Source organism: Gavia stellata, chromosome 2, assembly GCF_030936135.1.
Source record: "Gavia stellata isolate bGavSte3 chromosome 2, bGavSte3.hap2, whole genome shotgun sequence".
Lineage (NCBI taxonomy): Eukaryota > Metazoa > Chordata > Aves > Gaviiformes > Gaviidae > Gavia > Gavia stellata.
The window spans coordinates 42,046,268-42,074,151 of NC_082595.1; the positions used below are offsets into that span (position 1 = coordinate 42,046,268).

The 27,884-nt window shown below is 38.5% G+C and overlaps 2 protein-coding genes across 3 annotated transcripts in view; both read right to left on the reverse strand.

The window, feature by feature from the left end:
• Positions 1-21,255, reverse strand: part of LOC132321952 (nesprin-1-like) — a 39,228-nt gene extending 17,973 nt beyond the window's left edge. The window contains exons 1-9 of one of the 2 annotated variants that reach the window (XM_059835392.1): positions 21,152-21,255; positions 20,464-20,630; positions 13,227-13,389; positions 9,271-9,458; positions 6,940-7,090; positions 3,480-3,662; positions 2,932-3,069; positions 2,038-2,229; positions 815-1,148 (exon numbers count right to left, since the gene is read on the reverse strand). In XM_059835392.1, the coding sequence (XP_059691375.1) occupies positions 815-1,148; positions 2,038-2,229; positions 2,932-3,069; positions 3,480-3,662; positions 6,940-7,090; positions 9,271-9,458; positions 13,227-13,389; positions 20,464-20,630; positions 21,152-21,217 (1,582 nt within the window). In that variant the 5' untranslated portion in view covers positions 21,218-21,255. Of the gene's footprint in view, positions 1-814; positions 1,149-2,037; positions 2,230-2,931; positions 3,070-3,479; positions 3,663-6,939; positions 7,091-9,270; positions 9,459-13,226; positions 13,390-17,758; positions 17,879-20,463; positions 20,631-21,151 lie in introns of those variants that run through there. The other variant, XM_059835391.1, reaches the window with a different exon arrangement.
• Positions 21,256-23,243: 1,988 nt separating this feature from the next.
• LOC104264024 (nesprin-1-like) overlaps positions 23,244-27,884 on the reverse strand; it is a 231,113-nt gene continuing 226,472 nt past the window's right edge. Inside the window, exons 123-126 of the mRNA XM_059828180.1 lie at positions 27,404-27,638; positions 26,477-26,671; positions 24,243-24,368; positions 23,244-23,483 (exon numbers count right to left, since the gene is read on the reverse strand). Coding sequence (XP_059684163.1) covers positions 23,244-23,483; positions 24,243-24,368; positions 26,477-26,671; positions 27,404-27,638 — 796 coding nt within the window. The remainder of the gene's footprint in view (positions 23,484-24,242; positions 24,369-26,476; positions 26,672-27,403; positions 27,639-27,884) is intronic.

Here is a 27,884-nt window from a genome sequence, read left to right on the forward strand (position 1 = left end):
AAATTGACAGCTCAGCAATGGCTGTCTCTTTACAGCAGGGGACCTTTTCCAATAGCAACCAAACAGTTCCGACAGCAAACATCCTTCCTGGAGAAGGAAAAAAGATGAAAACTGAAACCCAGGGAGCCTGCTATAAAGTCTCTTAATATCCAGGCAAACCTGACTCTTTTCAGAGCAATGACCTGGAAAGCAAAAGACAGCCACAAGATCAGAGTATAATATACCAGTATGCCTTCCCCCACAACTGGCTGCATTTGGGTACTTTCACACGTTAAGATTTATAACACAAAGCACACACACTTAGAAAGGATTTCCAACTTCACTGGAGAGCAAGACCCAAGATCTCACCTCAGGCTAAACACTCAGTTGCTGGAGTCTTGCCTGGGTAAGGACTGAGTTAAGATTTACTTAAGCACTTGATGATTTTGTCTGTGGATCTCTCCCACAGCATTTCTTCATCAGTTTGTTCTGCGCTTCTTGCCATATCCAGTATAGTTTCTTCCAGTCAGAATAACTTATGACACATTGCTGTTACAGGTGACATATCCCATCTGGCAGGCCACAAGCAGAGACACAGCCAATTGCCTGTCATATCGTATAAGCCCTTGCGATTTTCCAAGGCTACAGTCATCCAGGAATCTCCATCGCTGTGTCTAAGGCCAGAAGGCCACTGGGATCACTTAGGGAAAGCTATTTAAAATCTTCAGGGGCTATTTCAAATACTTTTCCATGGGCATCTTGGCCAAGAAACCACTCATGTAACATTTGCTTCTTTTTACTAGGAGAGAACAGGACACACAATTTGCCACCATACCTGCTATACCAGCTGCTCCTCTCAGGTAGAAGTCCTTCTCTTGTCCTCTGTCTTCTTCCTCAGAGTGCAGTGCCCGTGAAACGGCTGTCTCCAGGTCTCTACTAAGGTCGTAGTCATGATCCCACTCCAGGGGAATGGAGTCCACGCTCGCAGGGGTATCTCGTCCTGATCGCTCGCTTCTCACTGGCTGGGAAAGAGGCAGCGAAATGTTGGAAGAGGGGTGCGGGGAGAGAACGCTGTCCGCAGATTTGTCATGCCAGTGTATGTCAGAGAGATCTGCCGATTCATCCAGATCCACCTCTCTGTCAGAGAGGTCGTGTTCGTCATCTGTCAGCTAGAAGCATAATGCAAACAGAACCAATCAATGAAAAGTGCAACTGCACATGTGCGCTGCATGGTCAGCCTGGGTGGGTGAAATAAAGTAACATTAGGCAACAGTCACAATGATGGGGTTTCCATTTTGCATTCTTTTGCACTTCCCCTGCATTATTTTTTGTTGCTTTGGTTTTTTAATGCACCTTAAAAGATCATCATGCCAGCTCATTTTAATTACTTAAGGCACCACAAAGTCTCACATCAAGCAAATCTCTCCAGACTTTTTACTGATGCCACTGCAATGCAGACATCAAGTTAAAAAGAACTCTGGAATCAAGTCATAGGAAGCACAAGTGACCTTTATTGTGACCACTGCTCTCATTATATTCTTTCATATTTTGAAAACCCTGAGCTTTGTTCCTTTCCTTCAGTAGGACTTGAGCTACCAAAAATCATTTTGCTCTCACTTACTCAGCTGTGTGTTCAGTTCTAGAGACAAATTTCTTTCTCTTCTGATGGGGAGAATAATTTTATCATTGTTTTTTAAACAAAACAGAACTCAATAAGCTGCCATTGAAACTATCTGACAGAGCAGGGAGATGTTCTTATTACCAGTACCACACTGCTATCCCCATTAATAAAGTTTTATAAATCTCCAGTTTGCATGGATTGTCACGATGATTTACAAAAATTCCAGATCTGGTGAGTTTGCTCTCTGAATAGGACATAAATAGCATATAATGAAGGGAGGCAGATGGTCAGAGTTGTAACAAAATTAAACCACAGGATTTTTGGAAAGTTACAGAAGTTTCTTGTTAGTTCATTTCAACATCTTTCTCTCTCCTCATTCTCACACTTGTAAAATGGCAACAAACCAAACAAATAGGTATGTATGTAAGTATACACACAGGAAGGCGGATGAGTTTCTTGTGATAGCGTTCCACACGTCCAAAGACCTCTTGACAATAACGACGCAGCTCATCTAGTTCTTCTTCAATGACAGCTGCATCCATGGGCTCACTTTTCTCAATGAGTTGCTCACCCTGCACAATTATCTGCTCAATTTTGTTGTTGTTCAGTGAAATTTCTTGCTGGAAAGCCTGAATAAAAGAAAAGCCCATGCTTTATCAATGAAATCAACATTACAACAACCTAAATTATTAAGGATTCAAGTCTTAGAGATTTTCAGCAAAAATGGTGTGGGTAGCAAACAGGGATCATTCCAAATATTCTGGCATGAGCAACAATGAGCGATTAAATTTAGCATTCCACAGTCTTTCTAGCCAAAAACAATGATACTTCATGGTTTACCATCTCATTCCTCACTTGTTGTATTTGGAAAGAAAGCTCTTCTCTAAACAAGCCAGACCCGTGACCAAATGCCTAGAATTAACACAGATGCTAAAGCTATCACACTGGAATTTTGTATAACATGACATTTGATATTTTTCTCTTCAGATAATGATTTTTCTGACACAGAAATGGTTGACAAATGTAGTAATTCTTAGGTGTCATTGACATTAATAACTTTTATCGACATTTCCTCTTTTGATTAGGGAATGGAGACTATCAACCTTGGATTTTTGAAAGTTTTTCACAGCGCAACGATCTTCTACTCTGGCAGAAAAGTACATAACGAAATCTGACATAGCCTGTACGTTCTGAGGCTGAAGTCTCAGCCTGCAAGTAAGGGACTGTATTAGGCTGCATTTTGCATAATATTTCTTAAATTCTTTTCCCACCATGAACGTTTTTATCCCTTCTCTCATCCCTCCTCCTGTTACCATTCGATCAGTCTTTACCTTAAGCTGCTTTATCTTTGCTTGGACATCACACTCAGAGAAATGCTCAATGTTGGTCAGCTGCAGGTCCATCTCTGTTAGCCATACCAGGATGCTATCACGCACTGTCTCAAACTCCTCACGCTGGCCAATAAAATGCTGGGGGGTGGAAAATGGAGTGGCATGAAATGACCAAACAACCCAAAAAACCCCAGCAATAGTGGTTCTCCAAAGAAATGGCTTTCATGCCCTTCAAACCTAACCTAAACTCAGTACACCTTTCATTTCCTACATGCTTTCTAAAGTTCCCTTTTCAGCAGCAACATCAACAGCTGCAATTAGCTGAACTATGAAAGTTATATTCTATGAAGGAGGTGGTGCAAGCATTTCCCTACAGACGTCATGCTTTGGTTACCTCAGACAAAGTGAACTAATAAGCTCCCTTCCTCTTCCAAAGGTAGAAATCCCCTCAAAAACACTATGCAAACGCATTAAACTGGAAGCTTCTGGAGTACCCCTGATTCGTAACTATAGCAGTGAAACTGAAGGGCTTAAAAATGGGAAAATACTTTTAGCCTGCGCAGGATGGAGGTAACTCGCTTTTGCAAGTTGTCCCATCTCTGGTTCCCCTCATGAACCATCTGCTTGAGGCTACAGTCAGAGTCGGTGCGGTTCTCTCGGGCCAGGCGGCGATATTGTTTATTGATCAGTTCCAGCTGAGTCAGACTTTCATGCACTTGTCTCTGGAAGGCCTAAAGCAATACAAACAAAAGACACCATCAGATTTTTAATTACTGAAATCAGGAGATATATATATATATGTCTCTCCTTTTATTTTGACTCTCCTTCTATACTCTGACCTGTGTTAGCTGATCGATTTCGCTATGGATGCAGACATCTCCTGAGGGCTACCCTATTGTGAGCCTGCCTTCTGATTAAAATAAGCAAAAATAAGAAAGAAGTTTACAAAACTGACATAGTTCACTGAATGAGAAATTGCAACATGAATACCCATTACAACGGCAAAATCAGCACAAAAAAAAAGACTACCCTTTCTACTCAATCATATGCCTTTGTATTTGAGAACAGAAACACAAACAATAAATATGAAACATTTTTGTAAAAATGAACAGAAATCCAAGATTCCTGTGGCTTCATTGGATTTCCTTGCACATACTGAATTTGCTGAAGTGCAAACATTGAAGAGATTTGAGCAATTGTTTATTCTGAGTTTTAACAAAAATAGTGAAAAATGATACTGAAGGAATCATCTTTTTATCTTCAGTATACTGGTATACAAGTAAGTTTAGTCTTAAAATTTTCATGGAAAGAAAATTTCATGAACATCCATACCAATTTATGCCTGGGCAAGGGTCTGCACCATGTACTTTCAGTGCTTCCTCTACTGTTACAAAGCCTCAGTCACCCAGCTGGGGGGCAGAAACAGTAGGTGACTTAGCCCACGAGTTTCATGTTGTGACTAGCAATCACAAAGCAAGTTGGAGAAAACACCTTGTAAGGAGCTGACTGAATTAATCCCTTCAAAAATAATAAAAAAAAATTAATAATTTTTCAAAAAACCTACTCGTTTTTATGTTGTCACAGAAGCAAAAAAGCAATCAATCAAAGGAATACTTAAAAACATAGACTACACCAGCTCTCTTTTGAATACAAGTAGGTTTTGGCTCCCACTGTAGTTCTACAAACTTGCTCTCTGATATTCCTCACGATGCAAATAAACAGTCATTCTCTCCCAAAAGTAGACACCACCCTTATTAAGGACTGGAGAAGTGTGATAGGTAATGTGCTTCTGTACACGAATTTTCATTAAAATCAGCCTACACATGATATTTCTGCATAAACAGTATATACTCTTCATACCTTACCAGTCAAAGCTAAAAATTAAATAAGCACATTTCTGTTGTAATACCAAAGACAAAAGTAAAGAAGCTGGTTTGAAAACAGAAAAAAGATCAAAGTCTGTAGAGTCCCCTCAATATTACTATCCCCTTCATTAAATGGCTATCAAATTGGGTAGGGGACAACCAACAAGGAGCAAATGGGCTTGCAACTGGAGTAAAATGCTCAGTAGAACTGAATTCACTTAAAATTGCACAAGGAGGCAATTCTCATATCAGAGGCACAAATCTGACTATATTTACTAGGATCATGAAATCTAAAAGCGTGCAGTTGTGTTTCACCTGTTACCAAGCCTTGTTCAGCAAAAGAACAGCTGTGTATGTCTTCCATTTTTTCAGCTCAGCTACACAAAAATTCATCTGTGCGTTTCTTTCTGTAACCTCTCTTCATTTCTCCATAAATTACTGGAGAGGAAGGAGTTTGATTTTGTACAGTGAAGTCAGTGAGAGCCATCTTTGATCTCTGTGCTCAGGAGCCGAAAGGTTCTTACATGATCTGCTGGGCCCTTTTTGTTTTTTTTCTTTCTTTTTTTTTTTAAATTCAACTGCAGATATGTAGGGGAAAATAAAATTAGAAAAAAAAAAACTCTAGTTGAAGGAGAAACCTGCTTCAGTTAGTATGTATATGTGGCTGACTTTATACTGACTTCACAGTGAAGTTGCTGAATTCTGCTGAATTTGAACACGACAACTTTTGTCGTTCACATTCCTGCTTTTTGGTAGGTGTACAAACTAGGTCCTCAGAAAAAAAAAGAAGAAAAAAAGAGAAAGAACCAAACTGCAGGGAAAGCAGGCTTCTGGAGAGGCTGCTGAACTATTCTCTTCGCAGCTAGTTCCTGCTGACACTCTGCAGACAGTAAAAATTCCACAAGTCTGCAGGAGAGGGAAGGTCACCATAAAGGCAGAGGTTCAATGAAACAGGCTTTAGGCGAAGTCAGATCAGCTGTAAAAATCAAAGACAGCCAATATATTTTTGGTACTCTGTTTCTCATACAGAGACTCGCTAACCAAGAGATTTAGATCCTGATCACTGAATAAAGGGACAGTGGGAAGGAGGTATGAAAGAGAGTACTTGTATCCAGAAAGAAAACATTTTTATACTATGGCAACCTACCTCACCATAATGAAGTCTGGCAGTGTTTAACAACAAAACCTGGCCAGTAGATTCAGAAATGTGAATGTCAATTTTAAAACTTGAATCAGCGCTTCGCAGTTTATGGTTTTGAATTAATTGTTAAACCAAAAAGTATTAACTGGTCTTAGATGTTGTTTAAAATTTGCATTTCTTCTTCACAGCAAATACTTCACAGCACCTGTTTACAGAATTGCCTAAACAATTTGTTCTCTTTCTTCAGAATTATTTTACTCTCTCATCTTAATATACTCCTTGCAAATATGAAACCAAGCAAAAGATTTTCACCTGTGACTAGCCACACTATGTGTATGTGTGCTTTACACACAGGTATACACTCCATTCTAATTATGAGACAAGCCATCACATTGTAGTAGAAACAACGGAGTTATGTAACAAACTCTTAAGCAATGACTGAAGTGACAGCTTGTCAGTTTTGAAGCACGCACTTAACTTTTAAGTCACAGGGGACACCATGGGGACAGATAACAATACTTCCACGAACATGAATTTCAGGTATATGGATCTAAAATGGGGATATTGCACATTGTATGAAACAGGAAAAGAGTTCGGAGAGCTGGTTTCAGAGAGTTACAGAAGGAAGAGGGATAAAATCAAAGCAAAATGTAAAACATGCAGCATGCATTTCAAGAGGTACTTGGTGAAGGGAGAATTATGAAAAGCTCTGGAGCACCTACTGACTGGACATATTAAAAAGTTGAAGAAATAAAAAAGGTGAGAAATCTAACTGGTGAACAAACAGCAAGTGAGAGTGGATTGATTTATTAGCATTTTCAGTTGCCACCTTCCACTGTGTTTTCATCCTAGAAACCTGCCACTGAAGGCAGCTACAAAATCATCAACTCCACTATATTAATACAGTATCTCCGCTGAGTGACTTGTGTATGGGAAGGAAGAACACCAGCTGGTTGCTGTAATGTGATCAGTAGATATTAAATTTCAACTATTATAAATCACCTCAAATTTCTTCAGCTCTTCCTTAGCAACCGTGTAAAGAACACCAGAGGAGCTCGGGAAAGCAGCTGTCTTCTCAGAGGTTTGTAGCCAGTCTTCAAATCTAGAGTAGTCATCCAAAAACTTTTGCCATAACCGCCATGTCTCTTCAATTCTGCAATAGAAAATTAAGGAATGCTCAGACTGAAGGCCAGCTGACCTACAGAACTTTAACCAATCATCTACAACAGCAAACTAGCACTGCACCAGACAATAACTGGCTTTTAATCTAACTCAGACAGCCAGGCTGATAAACAGACCACAGGGAACACTGGCTCATTCCACACTGAGCTAGAATAAGATGATGGCAATTTCTTTTTAATGCATCTAATTTTGGAACTGGTATAAAAAGAGAGCTATAATATGCAATAGGAGCTCTAAAAATCTGAGCACATGCTAAATAACTTCTGAAATACAGTGCCAGTGTAGGTACCTAAGCCAGTAGTTTAGAGATTAGGAATTCCACACTACCTTCAACTGCAGAACTTTTTCTTACAGAATGCTAAAGATGTTGCAGCACATAGTTTAAAGTTCTCAGTCATTATTCTGCATTGCAAAGGGACATGAACATTTTTTTTTTGCATTCACCAGTAAGTGGTAAAATGCTCTCAATAGACACTGTAAACATATTTTTATTTAAAAAAAAAAGTTAAAAGTTACCCAATGTTTAAAAAAAAACAATTTGACTTCAATTGAATATATAAAAATAGTGGCTGACTCTTGATCCTGAAATCAAATTGGCTTCATACTGAGACTGTAAAATCCCAAGAACTTCAACACCACTTGTCAAAATAACAAGATCTTTTTTGGGACAGGTTGTATTACAGCAGAACTTTGTCTGTTTTTACATACAGAAAACATCTTTCCCAAATCTTAGATATGCAGGTCTGAAAAGGACCCGATCCATGCAAAATTTATGCTTTGTTGATGATATGTTGTTTAACCCGAAGTTTGACATCTGGAAAGTTGCTATTTAATATGAGTAACTGTTTCTACTACAATAAAGATCCTAAATACTGATAGCTCAGTTAACTTGCTGGTACTAATAGCATAATGTGTACATTGCAAGAAAGTAAAATAGAGTTCAACGCATTGTTCCACATTAACTTAAAACAGTTCTGAATTAATTTGCTGGACACAAAGGTATGAAGAGCCTGTATATTTTCAAGACAGACTGTGTCAAAGATAGAACTTCTAAGCTGTATTTATATATATACACTATACAAGAATTACCATGGCAATAGTATAAAATTACTTAACGACAGCAATATGTGGATATAAAGCAGCAGAACTTAAAAGCAACAAATTTTTTGCATAAAATAAAGAAAACCTTTACTAAATACTTTAATAATATCCCACAAAACCAAAGATCGTATAAAGTTCAATTCAGTATTTTGAAAATTCATCAAATTCACCTAGAGTTCTTGATATGACTGTGTAAACATCACAGAAATCAGATTCATAACTTAAAAAGATACAGAAAAGATCTTCATAAATACAGAAGTTCAAACAGTTAAACACGTATTATTACTAGTCAGCACAGAGTATATAGCATTGGCCCAATCTAGCCTACCTCATTATAGCTATCAAAATCACCCACACTATCCTAGACGCAAATAGAAAACAATGAATCTTCTGGATATCATGGGCATAGACTGTACAGATGGTCTAAGCACGTGCAGTAAACCAGACCACACCCAAGATGCACGAGTGCTACAGCCCACACTTGCTTAGCAAAGCTAAGGTGGGCAGATGAGGAAATTCCAGGCAAGCGTTCAGTCCTAAAATTCTTCCAAATAAACAAAATCAGACATAAGAGAAACTGTTGAGGAACAGTAGGTGCATGAAAACCCTAACACCTGGAATAACATTCCACCCATTTGATAACTAGTTTCCCCATCAGTCTCAGTAGTTCTAGGGTAAACTAAATGTTTCAACTCTCCCTTTTAGGTCATGTTTTTTATATCTCTTAGAGTCACTGGTATCATCTAAGCTTTCTCTAGTTTCTCTCCCATCATTTCTATGAAGCATGGGAAATAAGACATCGTTCCATCAAAGGCCTTGTGAGCAAAATTTTATAATTGATATCTGTACCTTGTATAAAGGCACATACAAACACAACACAAAATTTCTTTTTTTTCCCTACAGCATAACAGCTATTGGCTTTTAATCAGTGTATGATCTTTTTCTGACCTCTACACCCTTTTTTTCAGTCCTGTAACCCTATAACATACATCCCATCTTGTATTTATGCCTGTGGAAGCAAATACTAATTTGTAAGCATTTTAGACTTACTTAAGTCGCCTTTCCATTGACATTGCACAAATGTTCCTCCACCTTCTGTCCAGATTGCGTGTAGCCTGCTGGATAGAGTCACACTCTGCTTCTGTGGCACAAGCATCACAGTCATGAAGAAGAACTTCACACAGATTAAGAACAGATGCCACTCCAGTGCTGTGTTTCTCTATGTCCCTCTGAAGTTCCTGCAGGTGAAGAAATGAATTCTTAAGAGAAATTGCAAAGCATGCATAATACAAACGCGTTTCTCTTCTACTTATTAAAAAAAATTAATAAGCTTGCAAACAGGAGAAAAATGTCCAATGAATACCTATTAAGAGACTGCATCTGAGCAAGTGATGTTGCAATGTTATCAATGAGGCCAGGAGAACCTGGCAGCATGCACAGCTTTTCCAGGGACTATGAACACCAAACCATCACCTCGGACAAATTGCATACTCAGCTGAGCATCTTTCACGTACATTTAATCAACAGTACCAATAAATAGTGGAATTATTCCTAGCTGTTTCCCATTATCACAGAGAATGTAAAGCAGAAGTTAGTAAGAGAAGTGTGACAAGAAAGTATGTTCTTATCTACTGCAAGGGTGTGGTGGAGGTACCCTTTGTGAACCTACTCTTCCCCAGGTGAGCTAGCTGCAAAGCGGCATGTTTGACATGGAGATCGGCAGCAGCACACGATGAACAGTGCATCTCTAATAGGAGATTTCTCTTCCTTCAACTTTCCAATTCTATAGCATTTTCGCTGAAAATGGAAAAGGAAAATTCAAGACAGCTAAAAGAAAATGCACTTACACTGCCTCAGCACTTATTAAATGTGATCAGTATTATTTCTCCTGTCAGTTTCTTGGTTGCAATGGCTTGTACTACACTGAAGATAATGTTTCACCTTGAAGCAATGTTTCAGCTTCAGTTTTGAAATACAGGTTCAAGCTAAGACAAGCCACAAAAGTAATTGGCTGTTGCTGTTGGATCAGTGCAAGGAAAAGAAACCCTGCTTGACTTCTGCCTACATTTGCAATGAATCATCAGAATATTAGATGGAAAAATCAGGATGGACTGTAACAAAGCCAAGATGACATAATTCTAATAGTGACAAAGAAGTACTAATGTGACTACACCAGAAAGCGATATATTGCATCTAGAATACTATGTTCACTTCTGATTCAGATGAAGTAAAGAACTACTAGGACAATTAGAGATGTAGAAGCTTATTTAGGAGAACAAGAACTTGGCAGCTTGAGGATGAGTAGAGATAAACTGCTCTTTATAATTTTGCTAGTGAAGTACACTATAACATGCAAAAGGAAATACAGTGTCAACATACTGTGTCTACATACATTTAAGGTCTAACTAGAGGAACTTTTTTTTACAACTAGCAATATGATGTTCTGAAAATGCCTTCCAGCAGGAAATGAGACCTAAATGTAGAATCTAAAAACCTCAGCAAATTTGAAATGGAGCAAGGTCAACTTGTATTAACCATCTGATTTGGTTGTTTATGATAACTGGGGTTGGACTCAATGAAGCAATCTATTTCCCTTTCTCATCTATGAAACAGAAGGCTATTTTGTGAACATCTACATGAGACCATCAAGTGGAAAATCACAATGTTTTCTTCCTCAGTGCGGGCGCTTTCAGTTGCCTGGAAAATACGCTTTCATCGTGATGTCCAAGTGCTTATTCTTCTTTCTATCCATCCTGAAATGTTATATAAGAGTGGATACTATAAACAGATGAAATACTCTGAAACACGTACTCCAGACAGCTATGAGACTTGAGGTTATGCAAGTTCAGGAAACACAATCTCCTCTCTGCTGTTTTGGAGTAGAACAGTAGTGAGAACTGCCAACTGGTGGTCTTGAGGATTCCTAAGGACTGAAGTTTTTTATTCACCTACAGAAGCTTTCTACAAGCAATGTGTACACTGTTTTTTCTCCATAGCCTTATATTTATTTCCCAGATTTTAAAATTTTCTGTATTTATTAGAGAACATTTAGCCTTTGGATTAGTTTACAAAGGAGCATCACTTTTATGCACTGCTGTCACCCACATACAGTTTTTTTTATCAACCTAAAAGTAAACACCATTTTTTCCACATTTCAAGTGGCAGCAGATTGAGAAAGTAAACAAACAAGCAATCCTTGAAATGCCATTCGTGACCCTAGGAAAATACTGCAGTGAAGTTACCCTACCTTCCCCAGGATATCCAGCTTCAATCGTATCTTTAATTTCACTACAGAAACCAGAAATCTGCAAAGCTGATTCTTGGCTGAAGTAGATGCTGACAAGTAGATAATGGAGTTACAGAAATGGAATTTGGCCCTCCTCTTTCACAACATAGTATTTTAACGTAATTTTGTATATGAACAACTGGTAGCAGTATGAGCAGGGACGATAACATGACCTCACTGGAAGATCAAACATGGAAAAGAACATAAGATCACTAACAGAGGAAGAAAGAGGGATGAAATACTTGAGAAGATGGCCAACCTAGTGGCCTTCTGAGATGCGGTGGATAGTGATATAGCCTCCAACTAATAAAAATACTGGTTGCCATATATTGAAGGTGGGTGCTATTTAAAAATTCTTATTATAACCATAGCTTGCAGTGTTATCAAATCAAATCACCATCAAGTTTCCAAACATGGCATCCGGCCAGGATAAGATTCACCTTAATTTCTCCCCTTTGAAGTTCAAATTAAACCACTCACACTTCTACAGAATATCACTGCACGCTGTCACTGCTTAGGGATCACCACAAGGAAACAGCAGAAGGCAGAGATACACCAGTCTCTGTGCCCAGACTAAGTCCCATATGAAGTGGTTGTAACAAATTGTGGGATGCCTGCATAGGGATGCTAGTAAAAAATCTCAAGTATCTACTTTGTTGATAGCAATGTTTAGCCCTGCCCAGCACATTACTGTCTCAGAAACACCACTCATTAGTGACACTTGTGTGTTATAAATTATTATCCCTATATAAATTACGTATAGAATATTAATAAGCAATTCTGCACAGCCATGTAGCAAATCAGTTGGGGAACCAGCAAAAACTCTGAGGGTGTTCTTGGGTCTCAGTCCCACACTCAGCTTAAAAGAGCAAAAAGCCAGTCTGTACACTTCATAAATTAATTACCCCCAAAACATTCTGGCACTACTCTTCCCACACATTTCTTTCTCCTCTGGAGAAAGAACTCAGGAGAGCATTTAACTCATCTCCAGTGAGGCACCAGAAAGGTATTTTTGCCAATAAATAACCAACAGGAACACAACAGAACAACAGTCCTCCCCAGCAATGTGCTGCTGGGTAAAATTGCACTGGGCAGTGTAGTGGAACAGGAAAGAGAAAGTATAGTAAATCTTCTGAGGAGTAACATCAGTTTTAATTCCAAAAACTGGTTGACTTAACAATTTTCTGCCCATTCCAGTGCTGACTATTTTGTTCTAGCACTGCATAAAGGCTTTGTGTGCTATGAACCAACCAATTTTAACTTCACGTGTATAGCTCATGCATCTCTGTGTGCAAAGTAATTCTCAAACAAGCTGCAAAATAAAACGGAGTTAGAAAGGTTGCTAAAAAACCAGTCATTTTCAAGCATGTGCAAAATTTGCAAGGTCTAATAGGTGTCAGTTTTGCCTTTGGGAACAGGCAATGCAGGCAAACAAAAACCACAAACCCAAAGGAAAAACAATTTGCAGTAACTTGTTCAGGTTACATCTCATGGTGCCTTACCTTTCTCGGAAAGGTCAATCAGCTCCTGGTGGATTTGATGTCAAAGCCAGCAGACGGCTCTATAAGTGACACAATAAGTACCACTTGCCTTGATATTTAAACACTTCTTTGCCTCATGTCCTCTCAGCATTGAGCCATTGAGGTATGGGCAGCCCAAGGACACTCTACTTTGGTTCTCCCCGTGTCATCGTGCCCCTGATAAATGTGTTGTAATTTACCTGCTGTTCATTTAGCTTCCTTTGTATCTCCTCAGAGTCACAAGTTTCATAGACGATAGGTTTGGACAGCTCTGACTCAATGTGGGCAAGCCAAGACCTCAGGCTACTCATGTTTTTATCCAGCTGCTGCACTGCAATGAGGGTCTCCTTCAACTTCTTTACCCTGTAAAGAAAAAGAAACGGAAGCATAAGTACACCCTGAAGGAGAATTTCCACAGCATGTGTTTCAGGAAGTTTTCAGAGGAACTTAACTTAGATGGCAAGTTCTGTTCTGAAGTCTTCCTTTATTATGTAACAGAAGTATATTATAGGTGCACCTAGTCCTGCATTCATAGGTTCCGGTTAAGAAAAAAATAAGACCTTACTAATGCCAGACAACATTTTCAAAGCTTCTGTACCTTTATCAGTTGAGTTAAATGTTTGTTAAGAAAGAAAAACTTTTTTTTTTTTTAAATCAACTCACACACACCAAAACCCCAAAACAATCTAAGTAATTTAATTGTGTATTTGACCAACAGATGACAAAAATTCTTCCTAGACTACAAATAACTTATCCGTTTAATCGGTACTGGTGGTGGAGTGCACTGAACAGGCCTTTTTCACCCCGGTGATTTCTAAACATTAAACTACATATTATGATATGGTTGGGTTGGAAGGGACCTTTAAAGATCACCTAGTCTAACCCCCCTGCAATGAGCAGGGACATCTTCGACTAGATCAGGTCACTCAGAGCTTTGTCCAACCTGACCTTGAATGTTTCCAGGTATGGGGCATCAACCACCTCTCTGGCCAACCCGTTCCAGTGCGAAGACTTGTCCGTGAATAAATAAGTTTTAGAGAGAGAAATCCAGCTGAGAACTTAGGGAGAATTCCTGAATCCCAAGGGCTGCTTTAAGGTGTTTTTGGCTTTAATGGACTACTTCAGTTTTAAACAGATGAAATTGGAATGTAACTGCATGGTGATTTCTAAGTAGTATTTTTCTTGAGACCCTGACCGTGCAACAGCAATGGCCAGGAATAATTAAATAGTGGGCTTTTTTTATTCATGGGAACATCAAGCTTACAGAGTGAGGGAAATTTGACTAAGCCTTCATCCTATCTTGATATTTTTTCCTTCAGCCTGTTTGAACTGCAAAAATGTCTGTCAGTAATTCCCTCCTTCCTATCCCCATATAGCATAACATACATTAGTGGATTCTGAAGTTGTTTCTAAGCTTTTTTTTTTTCTGTTTATATAGTAACAGAAATTATTGAGTAACATTCCCTTTTATGCTTCTATTGCTCTTCCACTTAAGTGTTTCAATATCAGAAAGCTTTAAAAGATGAGTGCAGCTGGGAATAGACTGACTAAATTGGGTTGAAAAATACAAGATTGCCAGATTCGTCAAACAAACAAAATGCCACCTGACCTATAATTCAAACAGAGCAATTCACATTTTTTCCATAATACTAACCAGCAAATTTATCAAGTGTTTCCATATTTAAAGCAGTAGTTGCAGCTGACCACGAAAAGTCTAATAAGGGTGTCCTTTTCTTACCAAAGAGAAACGCAGAGATCTTAACATCAACTTAAAAAACTTAATTTCTAAGTCTTTTGATTTTTTGTCTCTGTCTAGCCCTCTCTTTAGGTCACAGATGATCAAACTGTGTCTCTTAGCACCAAACACGTTTAAGAACAGTTCAAATGCATCTTCCTTGCCAGAGTCTTATGACCAACAGCTGCAGGGTTGTGATATGAAAAAAAATATCTTGGTAATTGTAAAAAATCTGGGTAATCTGAAAATCTGGCTATGAAGGTACTGAAGTCAACACAATCGTGCTGAAAGACTGCCCCAGTCCTCATCATCAGGTTATCCTGAAACACAGCTGTGTGTTTAGCCTTGGAGAGACACTAGGAGAACAACCGATGTCTGGGGGCACCATCTCCTCGTCACCTATGGTTGTACATACAGTGCTTTGTGGGTTTGGAACAACTGAAACTTGCTTATAAGGGAGCAAGAAGGTTGGTTATCACTCTTCTGGAACTCACATACAGCTTTTCAGCCTCTGACGTTAATTAAGAGGAATGAAATCCTCCTCATTTTCTGCTTAGATTTTTAAGGCTGGATGCCGCTGATCCTTTGCAGGCACGCTGGAGTGGGAAAGGGAAAAATGGGTCATGTCAGCCCTGTGTAGCAGCAATGTCACTCTATCATTTGCAAGCCCAAGCTGTGGACCAGGCTTTTCTTGTTTGCAATTGCATAGTACCGTAACCTCTGTGCTGGATTTTATTTACATTTTGCCAGCAACACCTGATAAAGGGCCCATCATTTAGAAAGTGCCCTCTTTGCCTCAGGCAGACTGCATTGGAATACATCCCTGCCAGAGCAAAAAAAAAACCCAGGCCCAAACAGCTATTTTCAGTCACATGATCCAAGTTACTCAAGAGAGAAAAAGGAAAAAAGTGTGACATACTAAAAGAACACTCTGACCAAACCCAAAACCTACTGCTAAACCTGCCCTCCCATCAAACTGTTGCAATTCCCTGCACCTAAATTCCAAAAGTTAAGAAAAAAAAAGAAAAAAAAGAAGAGGACAACTCCCTTCCAGCCCCCTCACTACATTTACTGTTAACACTGTTCTTTTTTTGTAGTGGTCCCTTGCCTGTGGTACAAATAGAAGCAAATAAACAAATGCGTCTTGGAGTATGCTGGGCTTACTTTTTTTTTGACTGAGCCGCAATACAGTGTTGTGCCTCTAGCTATTATGAAAATGTACCTGCAAACAAATAATACATGTAATCCATCATGCCTAAGAGTTTTCCTTCTGAAATTTAGCAGGTGACATGCCTATACTCTTCATCTCACTGAATACTGAGTCTGTATACAAATAATTACATAATGTGTGTGCAACAAAAACCATCTCTCTCAAAAAAATGTAACAGCTCAAAATTCTATCTCCCCATGCTAATGGCGGGGCCTGAAAGCTAATGAAACTAAAAGCTCTGCTTAGAGACAAAGGCCAAATTATAAACCATTCACATATGTGGGATCCCTAGCCAACTGTAATTTTGACCTTTTGAGATTTCATTTACAAGATTATGTTTAAACAGTTAATTATTCCAATAATCATCTCATGCTTTTGTTGCAGCACTATGCACGTTACTGCAAGAAAGTTGAGATAACTCCTCTCCTTCACAATGAAGATTCTGCATTGAAATCAAAGGGTTGGACCCATGACACAGTTGTTTTAAAGGTTGTTTTTTATATAACACACACACACACATCAGTCTTGCTACATTTTACAAATACTTAAGACTCTCAGAAAGGAAAATACTGCAGAATTCAATTGTTTGTTTTTATGGTTTACTGACGAAAACTCATCTGAAAATTTGAAGGGGCTTATGATGCTTACATTTCTGTGTTCCAATTATTGTACCTCAGTCTTCCCAAGAAAGCAGTAACTTTAAAATGTCTATTGTACATTAAGAAAAGACAGTGGGAGAACAACTTGGAGCTGAAATTAAGCCTTTAATGCAACTAGTCCTAAATTAGACAGCCTTAGATTCCACTTAAACCTAAACAGCAACAACCCTGTAAATACATAACAATGCATCATATAGAACTCATAGCTACTGCGTTAGTCATTTAGACAGCTGGTTACTAATATTAAACTTTAAAAGCAACATGAAAAAAGTCAGTAAGAGCATGTTAGCTAAGTCTGAACAAAGCCAGTAGAAAGCAGAAGAGTTTTTTAAAAAAAAATCTACTTGGAATTGGAGACAAAGTTTCAAGAAACAAGTGAAAAATATTACACTATTTAAATCGGTTTTTAAAAATACAGTTTAAAAATATTCTTTTATGATTAAAAGAAATTTATTGTCCAAAGTACAGTACTACTGCGTACCAGGACAGTAGTACTGCCAGTTATATTTGCTCTTCAGATCACAGTTTCTCCTTTCAAAGAGTAAATTTCCAGAACTCTGAACAACAGGAAAAATTGTAGAAAAGATAGTGTGAAGAGGGAAAAAGAGAAGCTGAATCAAAAATCCAAGATTATGTAGGCTGAGTTCAAGCATTACATGCAGTTACAAAACAGTCATTAATAGGTACAGGACAGACCAGCTTTGATAAGTTAAGTCTGAAATACTTTCTTTACAGCCTCTCTCCTCTGCCTTTCGCTTGTAGCCATGCCCCTTTGATGACACAAACAGCGAGCAGACAAATACAAAGTCTGCTTTCTCTGCTGCGTGTACATGCTCTTGTATTTAAAAAAGGCAGTAAAACCAGTCTACAGTTTCTTTCAGACAGCTAAGAGATTTTACTGGTTCTAAGTCTGCATCAGTAACAAAAAATTATTCTGGGATCTAAAAGTACTAGCTGTAAAAGCAAGTATGCTGTTATCACTGTCATCTATTTTTAAACTGAGCAGAAAACAGTAATTTCTAGCTAAGGTACTGTTTTCTACATATCAATATTTCAATTAGTTTCCCAGCAAGCCAAGACTTCAGAAAGAACCGTATCAATCAAAAGCAAACAAAAATAGCTGCCTGCCTTGTGATATCACAATTACAGTCTGGGAGATCTGAATCCACGCTGCCGTCCTCCGCCATCCTCACAGCATGCAAGTCCTCCACCACCACCATGAAATTTTCCAGCATTAAAAAGAAGAACTTCCACTCCAAAAGCCTGCAAACACTGTGCTTTGGGCGGGAGGAGGAAAGGGGACACACTTCTCTTTGCTGGTGAGTACTGTACAGAGAACGTCGCACGCCAAACAAATGCTAGCAGCCGTTGCTTGATAACATGAGACTGAATGGTGACAAGTGGTCATGTTTCTAAATAAAACTTGCATTCATCAACATATGCCAGACTTGATCTCCAGGAATGTGGACCATGAGTGCTAAGGGAAGCAGTGAAAACACATACAACAAAGCCTTCTTTGCAAAGCCTGAGCAGTTGCAGCAATAGCACTGCTTCCTGGCTGTAAACATCTGTAACATTTTTTGCACCGGGCTGACATATCAGAAAAATTCATCTGAAAGGATGAAAATGTTCTAGAAGGACAGAAACAGGAGTCTCCGATGCAGAGACACAGCTACCTTTCTGTAGCTCTCTTCTGCCGTTACAGTCCTCCTCAGAATGGAGAGGCAATTAAAAAAAGTGGGTAAGGAAACAGAATGTGAGGAAGAAAGAAAGAAGCTTTTACAGGTGAATGGAGAATTTCCACCACACAGCATAAAATCAGCAGGTAAAGATTCAGACTGGATGCATATTACCATACTACATTACTAAAGCATTTTCATAGAGCACTTTCTATTCGTTCACAGCTGTAGGAAACAAACCAGTAAGAAAAATGCTCCATGCAAGGGATGACTGTAGCTTTGCAGAAAAGCACGCAGGCTCTAATAATTTATTAATGCTGTCAGGGATCCAGAATATGCAAACATGTGTTTTATTCTCAACACCAGAACAATTAATCTGCATTTACTAGCTGAGTCCAGCCAAAATCATGTTATACAATACATTCCAAACTCCAAAATATCATAACAGGAACACACCCCAATATATATAACAACATATTCTAAAGACCCTCTGGAGCCTTCTAAAAATTATTTTGGTGGATGCAAACACTTTTGTCCAGTGGGAGTTAGACATTAATACAAGTACTTTGTGCATACATTAATCAACAACTTGGACTTTAACTGCTATCAGCCTAAGCGACAGCTGAACTAGCAAAATTTCCACAACCTAGCATCCAACCTCTCCACCGCTTACTTCCCAACTTCAGCAATGCAAAGTTCAAACTCTGCAGAGTTTTTTTTCACTTCAGTAAGCACTGGAATGGAAAGGGTTATATGTTTAATTGCATACAATAGTGATGAGCACGTTAGTTGAGGAGGCTAAGTGGAAATGATTTGGAAATGAAAGTAAATAAATATTTTATGTAAATTAGTTTAGAACTAGGACTTGAGAGATAACAGAATGATAACAGAATGAGGGAGTTTAAGTGTATAATATTGCAGTTTATATCTCCCCACCCCAAGAATGACACAGAATCCTGAACCCTTACCTGTCCCTATAGAGGACACTAACCTCTAATACTGAATAGACAATACAGATCTTTTAAAGATGTGTTTTGCAGTTTCTGAATGCAATCACTTTTCACTAGAAAATTCCTGAGGGTATTATTTGAACATTTGTCTGAGTAGGTGTTTCAAAAGACAAACACAAAAATACGGCAAATATTCTTTATGTTCAACAACTGGTGATGTATTACATCCTCTGAAACCAGCAGGCTCCTTGACCGTAATGCACCACTTCCTGACTTAATTGTTCTGCAAGAAATATACAGTGTTCATTACTTTAAAATGAACCACTATAAAAGGAGCTGGAGCCACCAGAATGCTTCTGCTTACATAAAATTTATGGCTCCCATGCTTACAGATTTCAGAGCAGGCATGCTCTGAAACCATATGAAAAATGAACTGACGAAAAAAGACGATGAAACTAAACAAACCCTTTTGCTGCTAACAGGACTAAAGTATTACTAATTCATATGTACTTACATCACAGAAGTGTAAAATCTAATGTATATGTACATTTTATGAAGTACAAAATTGTGACAAAATTCTTGTCAGTAATGGGAGGGAGGCTGTAGCACGACTCAACAGGAAGCATTGAAACAACTAAAGCAGTTTCTTCACATATCAAAAACCAATCCTGTATTTCTTTAAGTTGTGAAAATTGCTGTTCTGTTTTTGACCTTGAGTAAAGAGAATCTTTAAGCCCAACATGCATATGTCTACCTGCAGTCACTCTTCTCCATCAGTGGAAAAATAATCAGGCAGAAAAACTAAGACTTAGTTTTGGAACTGCTCTTCTTGAAATCTAAAACTACAAATGTACTGTTTCTATTCCTTGGCCAAGAATTTTTTAGAAAAACTACATTTGCACCCAGTTTTAAGCACTCATCTGAAGTAAGATGGTACTGGAGCAAGGCTCACTAAATCTGACTGCAACTGATCGTATGTTGTTCTAGCAGATAATGTTTTGAATTGACTCTTCTTGAAGAAATGACATCAGGAACTGTAAAGTATAACAGGAAGGTGAATTTCACAGAAATGTGTTGATGGTTAAGAATAAACTCATTTCACAGTTAATGATGAGAAGGCAAACAATAAAAACATTTTGAATTCATAACATCCAGCATATTATTCTGTCCCACGTAGCACTTAGAAACAAAACAACCGTTTTACCTGGCTGCAATAAGATCTAGAAGATGCTGCCACCTGTCATTGATCTTGCCAAGTTTGTACTCAATCTCTGATGCCTTACTCTCATGACTGGCTTTAGCAAGTCGCTCTCCCATTTGCTGGAGCTGGATTTTGTTCTTCTGGGCTACAGCAATTTCCTCTTGATAATCCTGGACAGCAAAGAGCAATCAGAAGTCAGGGTACTTATTCTGAATGCACTCTGCTCTGCGCTACTAAAGGAACTATACAGAAATACAAGTGAATGTTCTTTTTTTGGTGATTGCTACAGTGGAGAGACAACCTCTTAAATATTAGATGTATAACTACAAACAACTTTATCAGAAGAATGAAAAAAAACCCCAAAACCAAAACAAAACACAACGCCTTCTATAAATATATCTACTATAGTTAAACTCATTACAGGCAATTCTGATTGAAATTTAGTAAAGCATTCAGATGCCTTTGACTTTGCATTCACTTGATTTTCTGGTATGCTGGGAGGTCCTACCTCAAGAAAGAGAAAAATGCTGCGTAATGAGAAAAGAACACAAACACACAGTCTTACTGGAACTTATAAACATCAGTGTAAGGTAAACCCCTCTATTTCAGCTAATTCAGTATCCTCTTCGCAACAGCAAAACAAGCAAGCAGTTAAAGAACAGTATATAAGTGTACATGCACTGCACTATACCTTTTTAAGTTTCTCAATCATTTCTTCTATGAGGATGTCGCCATTTTGAGAAACCTTACTTTCCATTTGTGTCAGCCACTCACAGAGCTCCTTGTTCTTCTCACTGAAGACAGCCCACTCATTCAGTCTCTCACTAACTTGTTGTCGACGTAAGGAGACCTTAAAATGTTGGCAGAGAGTAAATAAAAACAAAATAGTAAATGCATTTAAGAGATGCTTGAAACACTTTGTACCTCAATGTGAATTCCTCTGGCCCTGCAAAAGTGTTCAGACACTTACTTGCCATTAAAACAAACTGGAGTTGTACTGCAAAAACTTTGTGGGAGACTCTGTGAGTTTCAAGGTAGGTGTTAATCTCAGGTTTCCTGTTAGCTACATCCTATGCATAGAGAGAGGCATTCAAGTGTTACGCCCAGTAGCCTGTCAGTATCTTGTTTTATAATGTTTCTAACCCAAAGATTTCATTAGAAGATAAAAAATAATTTTTCTTACAATTTTTGCTCACTTACAAAATGTCGTAAAGTATGTTAATAGTTTCTTTTTAGTCTAAGAGATTAAATAAAAAAGGAAGCTATAAATGCTTGACCAAAGCAAAAAAAAAAAAAAAAAAAAATATATTCATACTCCAAAACTCCAAAAATGAACCAAACAAAATGGCCAAACTCCAAAAGACTGTGCAATATGTGCATAAGCATGATTTGTAAGTACAAAGCTTAAACAAAGATATACTGTATTTTGCACAAGCAATTTTTTACTTGAGTCCCAATACACTCATTTCATAGACGACTATTTCCCCTGAATGGGCATGACACCTTGAGAGATTCCAAAGGTCTGAGGTGCGCCCTGACAGGAAGGAATAGGCATAAAACATCAAACAGGCAAATGCTGTAATTAATACAGAAGGAAGGAAAACATTGCTATGTTTAAGAAATTGCTATAGCAGTGGTACCACCTCAGACTATGAACAGTAATAGACAAAGATGGACATTGAAATCCAACAGCAGCAGAGGGTGAGCAGCAAAGTCATTTCTCCAGTTTCAGACATTTGCACAACTACTTACTTCCTCCCCATTGTCATCTGTGTTGTTTCTGACTTTATATCAGCATTTCAGCTGAGAAGATGAAGAGTGCATCTGCTATTTCATAAACAAAAGTGATGTGTTCTTTAACGACCATGTTAGGTTTAACAGGGTTAACACATGATCTCACAATCTCGCATTTCCTTTTTGCGGTTCTAAACTTGATGGCAACTTTCCAGAAATAAGCAACGGTTGAACAAAGCGTTGCACTAGGTTACATCCTGAAACACTCGGTATGCACAAAACTAAGATAAAACTTCTTTACTTGGCTCCCTCCTTTACCATAAACATACAGGCAGTGACTACACCGTAGTTTAGATGTATCTACATTGGCTCATCCGAATGCAACTAACATGTAACAAGTTTGGTGCTTTTAACTGTGAAGCATTTTTCCTACTTTGGGGGTGTTTTTGAAGCCTTCACAGGTACCTTACATGAGGTAACTATTTTAAAGTTAGCTCCAGTATATCTGGACTGCAATCTCTACTGCACCACAGAAATAACATTAGGGTAATCTGAAAAGCTGGGTGAGGGAGACTCCACTACCTGGATTTCTAAGTGCAAAACGGAGGCAAGAAACACATTAATAGCATGATGCGCCTGAAAAAAATCAAACAATACTCCTCAGCTCATTTTGCAGCCAAGCAAGTTACTCTTAGACTAAGAGAAATGCAGAGACCAATGTCCGAAGAAGCAGAAACTATCAGCAGAACTGAAGGTACAATACAGTAATGTTGAGCGGGGAGGGGACATCCTTTCTGAGCACAGCTCCTCCACCGAAGCACAGTAAACTGTATTACTTCTGTGTTTTCTCCAGCCAGCCATGCCACAGTCCCAGCACACAGTATGACTTTTGTGCTGGTTTTTCAAGGCTGCTTAAATATGACCTCATGGCCATGACAAAGTTTAAGAGATCTAGAAACCTTAGCAGTAACTAAAGGAAGCATTTCAATGGATGTTTTCCCTGATTCAGCAAGAGTTCAGTTTTGAATCTCAGTGTGCCTACATCTTTTCTAAAAGCTGTCACTTGCATTCGATTTTTCTCCCGACACTTTTGTAACCTGCACACTCATATCAGTGCTCAGTACTATACTTGCCTGGTGGCACAGCTGCTCCCACTGCCTGTGCAGAAGCTCTATGCGCTCACTGAGGATTGAGATATCATCTGCGCTGATATATATAGACAGGGTCTCCTTCAGCAGAGAGAGGTGTGCAAGGTCATCTGTCCATCCTTCAACAGTATTCTCTAATTCCTTAAAAGAAGTGCACAGGGAAAAAGGAGCAGTTTGCTAACAAGTAAAAATTTGAATGTGTTGATGAAGCACGAAGACAAGCATTGTTATGCCACTGAATTAAAGTCATATCTGAGCAGACCCACCATTTCAAGGAGACTGTTTCAGCCCTGTTTAAAAGAAAACGAAAACACCAACCCTGTATGTACCAATATTTTCAGAATTATGAGAGCGCTAACTCCACAATAGAGAATATGTCAGCCTTGTTAACAAGTAGTCACAAACTAATATACTACTCAAATCTCTTTGAAGTTCAAAGGTATTTGAGAATTCCAAGTATTGGTTTCGACTTCTCTGTGTTGAAAATATTTTCAAGTTGTAATCCATTTCTAAACTGCAAAGAATATAGCATAAAAGTGTTATCTAAGATCCCCCACAGTAATCTCACCTCAAATAAAAAGCACTAAAACAACAGTTTAGATACCATGAGTTTAAATTTGAAGTTAGAATTTCTATAATAAAAACACACCGGTATTTAGCGCTTCTACAGTACTTTTCAGACCTTGTTCTGACCTCACTTTGATCAGATCTATATTTACCCTGCAGGATTTGCATTATAGTGAGATCACTCAGGTATTATGCTGTCCAAATGTTTCTTGTCACAGGGATGGCTGACTGGTTTGCACAATAAGTAATGTGAAGCCTATTAACAGTGGAAGAGGTTACTGCACAAAGGCAGGCAAAGATGAGACAACAGTTAACAGAGAACGAGTGCGTTACCTTGCAACGAATCTGCTCTGCATGCAACTCATCATGGTGTTCTGGCAAAGGCTGAGAAAGCTTTTTTTTGAACGATCTGAGCTTCTCCAGGGAGTCTCCTATGCCCTTTTCAGATTTTTCCCAGTCCTGAAGGCATAATGTTTATTAGAATTCAATTCAGATCTGGATTATACTTATGTCAGTTGATTTGCCTAACTAACCACTGAACAGTGAAAACTTTTCATAATAACAACATGCCCTGAAATCCCCTTCTAAATAATACTCATAGTCCCAGAGCTTGAGTCATGTGTACAACTGTGTCAAATTTTTTTGCGTATAGGTCTCTGCTAGTAGAAACACACAAGCCAAAGTCTCTTGTTACTATAACATTGTCCACATCCAACTCCATCCTTTCAGGAAAGCCTCTCCCTGCCAAAATGATTTTCAACTTCTTGTCTTGAATGCCTGTATTAAACACGCCACTGTTCTTTGACAAAAGCTCCATTCAGGTGCATTGATCTTCAGAAAAGAAAAGTGGTGGGGGGTACTGCAAATTCAGGTCAGATTGAAGTACCTGCAGTATCTCCTTTAAATTATGATTCTAGCAGCTACACCCAGCTTTAGTGTTTGTATACTTTCCAAAATTTTAAATGTGTCCAATGCAATCAAACCATACCAATTGTCATGTGACAGCATGGTTTACTTGCCTCACCTGCTTGTTAAAGTCTATTAAAAAGGTACTCACAGACAGAAAGATCTTTAGTAACCCAGTCAATCCATGAAGAATGCCACACTTGTTTCTCTTAGTCTTCTGTTTCAAGATATTCTCCTCCTACCACTGCCTTTGTATTTCTCTCCCTCCATTTTTTTCCAATCTATGCCAGTATTTCATGATCATCTTCAGGATGGAGAACTACAAACAACAGGTCTTGCAAAGAAAGCCCTCTCTCTAGTGTCTTCTTTCTTCTCTCCTTAGTAATATGACTTTACATGACAATAGTCTGTGATGTTCTTAATGCAACACATACTCTTCTAGCATACACACTTGTGCTTCCCATTTGGTCAGAAGACCACTAAAAAGTCATGTATTTAAGACCAAGATAGCATAATGTAATGAAGGTTTGATATCTATGAAACAATTTATGCAATTTGCATGGTAATTTCCCTACTTCCTCACCTTCAAGCATTAAGTTCCATATTTTCATTGAGACAAAATACCACAGAACTTTTAGTCTCCCTAGATAACAGCTTTCATGACTAAAATTTCCTGACATAATTCACCCACTAGAAGCTGAGGTGTGAGGAACAAGGCTTGAAAGAGGAAGAAAAATTTACTTATTGAACTTTTCCAAAATAATATTTTATTTTCTTGCACCGCTTTGCTTCTTGCTATTTACAAACAAAACTAAAGTGTCTGTAATTCTATTAGACCTCTGAAACCATTCTAATCTCTTGCCCTATTCTTTTAATACACACAAGTCCAATTTTCATTATCCTCCTTAGAATGAGTTAAAAGGGAAAAACAAACAGACCAAATTTAAATTCCAGCCTATCAGCTTCAGTACTTAAAGTGAGGTTAGCAGGCGTTCTGGACATTGCTTACATGAAAATAAAGTTCAAGGCTCCCTCCTCCAAGATGACAGAACTAGCAAATACTCAAGACACTGGAAGGAAACACAGACTGCTACATTGCTAGACAGATCTTGACACTGGCATGTAGAGGGAATAAGGCATGTCTAGTTTTTAATACAGTATGTATAAAAATTAACCAGCATTGTGCAAAATAGAATCATAGAATCATTTAGGTTGGAAAAGACCTTTAAGAACATCAAGTCCAACTGTAAACCTAACCTTGTTAAGTCCACCACTAAACCATGTCCTTAAGCGCCTCATCCACACCTCTTAAAAACCTCCAGGGATGGTGACTCAACCACCTCCCAGGGCAGCCTGTTCCAGTGTCTGACAACCCTCCCAGTGAAGAAATTTTCCTAATATCCAGTCTAAACTTCCCCAAATAAAATACATTTTTGCTCTATGTTGAAAATAGGACTTGGTAGGAATATCCTTTATTGGCAGTGTTCTGGAAATACCAATTAAAAGATATCAACTAACATACAAGCTTGCTGTGAAGTATTACCAATCCTAGTTTCAGAGGTGATGAAATGAAATCATGAACTCATATAGCATATATGCAATTCCTGTATTTGTGCTTATCCCTTGAAAAAGCTTTTCTTCAGCAGAAATCACACACTTACCTTCAGTAGTAAAGCAAGCTGTTTCTTTTGTTGCTCCAGTTGGGTGCTAGCTATCTTCCAGCGCTCCTGAATTTCAGTAAGCTCTGTCTGCAGGGCTGTTTCAGCTCCACTGTCAGCAGAGAGCAGAAGTTGCTTCCCAGCTTCCACAGTGAGGATATAACTCCCTTGCTGCCTTAGGAGAACTTTCTCTTTAAGCTGAAATATTAACAGTTTTCTGTCAGCTTTGTCTTTTTAATTACAATTAGCAATTCAGTATAATTCATTCTCAAGCCCATACTTCAATTGATTGCATACCTTGACTTAGGCATGAGCTACTGCCCAAAGCTTTACCCTAACCTTTTCACAACCATTTACTGCAGCAGACCTTTAGAAAATTTCTCCAAGGAGATAAAGACATGAATGACTTCTTTCTCCCCATTAATATCAGTATCTCAATTGCTCTTAAAGAGAAATAGTTCCTCCAGAGCCTATTATGCTTATAAGCTTTATTATTAAATATATCATCTTCCAGCCAAAAAGCCTGAAGACACCAAGCTGCTAAACAAATAATGTTAACCTCACATGAAGATGGACACTCAAGGTATCCTTTTTTGTTAGCTAGAATACATTCCTCAAACAGGACATCATTGTTTTTTTCAAGACAGTTTCAGTGTGACGTTAGCTACAAAGCAAAACCAGAAGCAAACAAGGCTCAAGAGAGAGGGCCCAGTAAATTCTCCGTTGTGTGTTCTTTATGAACTCCAGCTTTGTTTCCATCACACTGCTGCTTCTGAGGCTATGCCAGTTCCAAAGAAGAACTAACATCCAATGTTGCTTTCTGCAAAGCAGATAGTCTGAATCTAATACATTTTTAAGAATGTTTCAAATGAGGGAGGCTGTAAAAAAGGCAGGTTTTTTTTTCTCTTTCTTCAAACTCACTCGACATACCTGCACTTCATCTAGCAGCGCTCTGGCTTGCTGCAATGGGATAGGAACGTTGCCCAGCCCACTCACTGGCTGACAGGATATTTCCACCAGCCACTTCCGCAGCTTCTCTGCCATCTCCCTATAGCGCTGCCACTGGTGAATCTGGCTGTCAATGATCCCCCTCCTCTGCTGTGCCCGGCGAATTACTCCTTGCCATTGATTACTTAGAAGAGTCAGCTTCAGATTAAATTCATCCCTATTATAAATAGATTAATAAATAAAAATACATCGTAACCTTCATGCTTTGATCTATTTGTTTAATAAAATAAACTGAAGGGAAAGGGAAGATGTTTTCTGGCTGTCAATTATGAAACACTAGGAGAAAAGCATTGAAATCTCATGATAGCTGACTGAGGATGAGAACTTCATACTTCACGTACTGGGAGAATCAAAGAGCTCCAATTATTGAGACCTTAAAAACCCCGAACCTTTAACACACAAA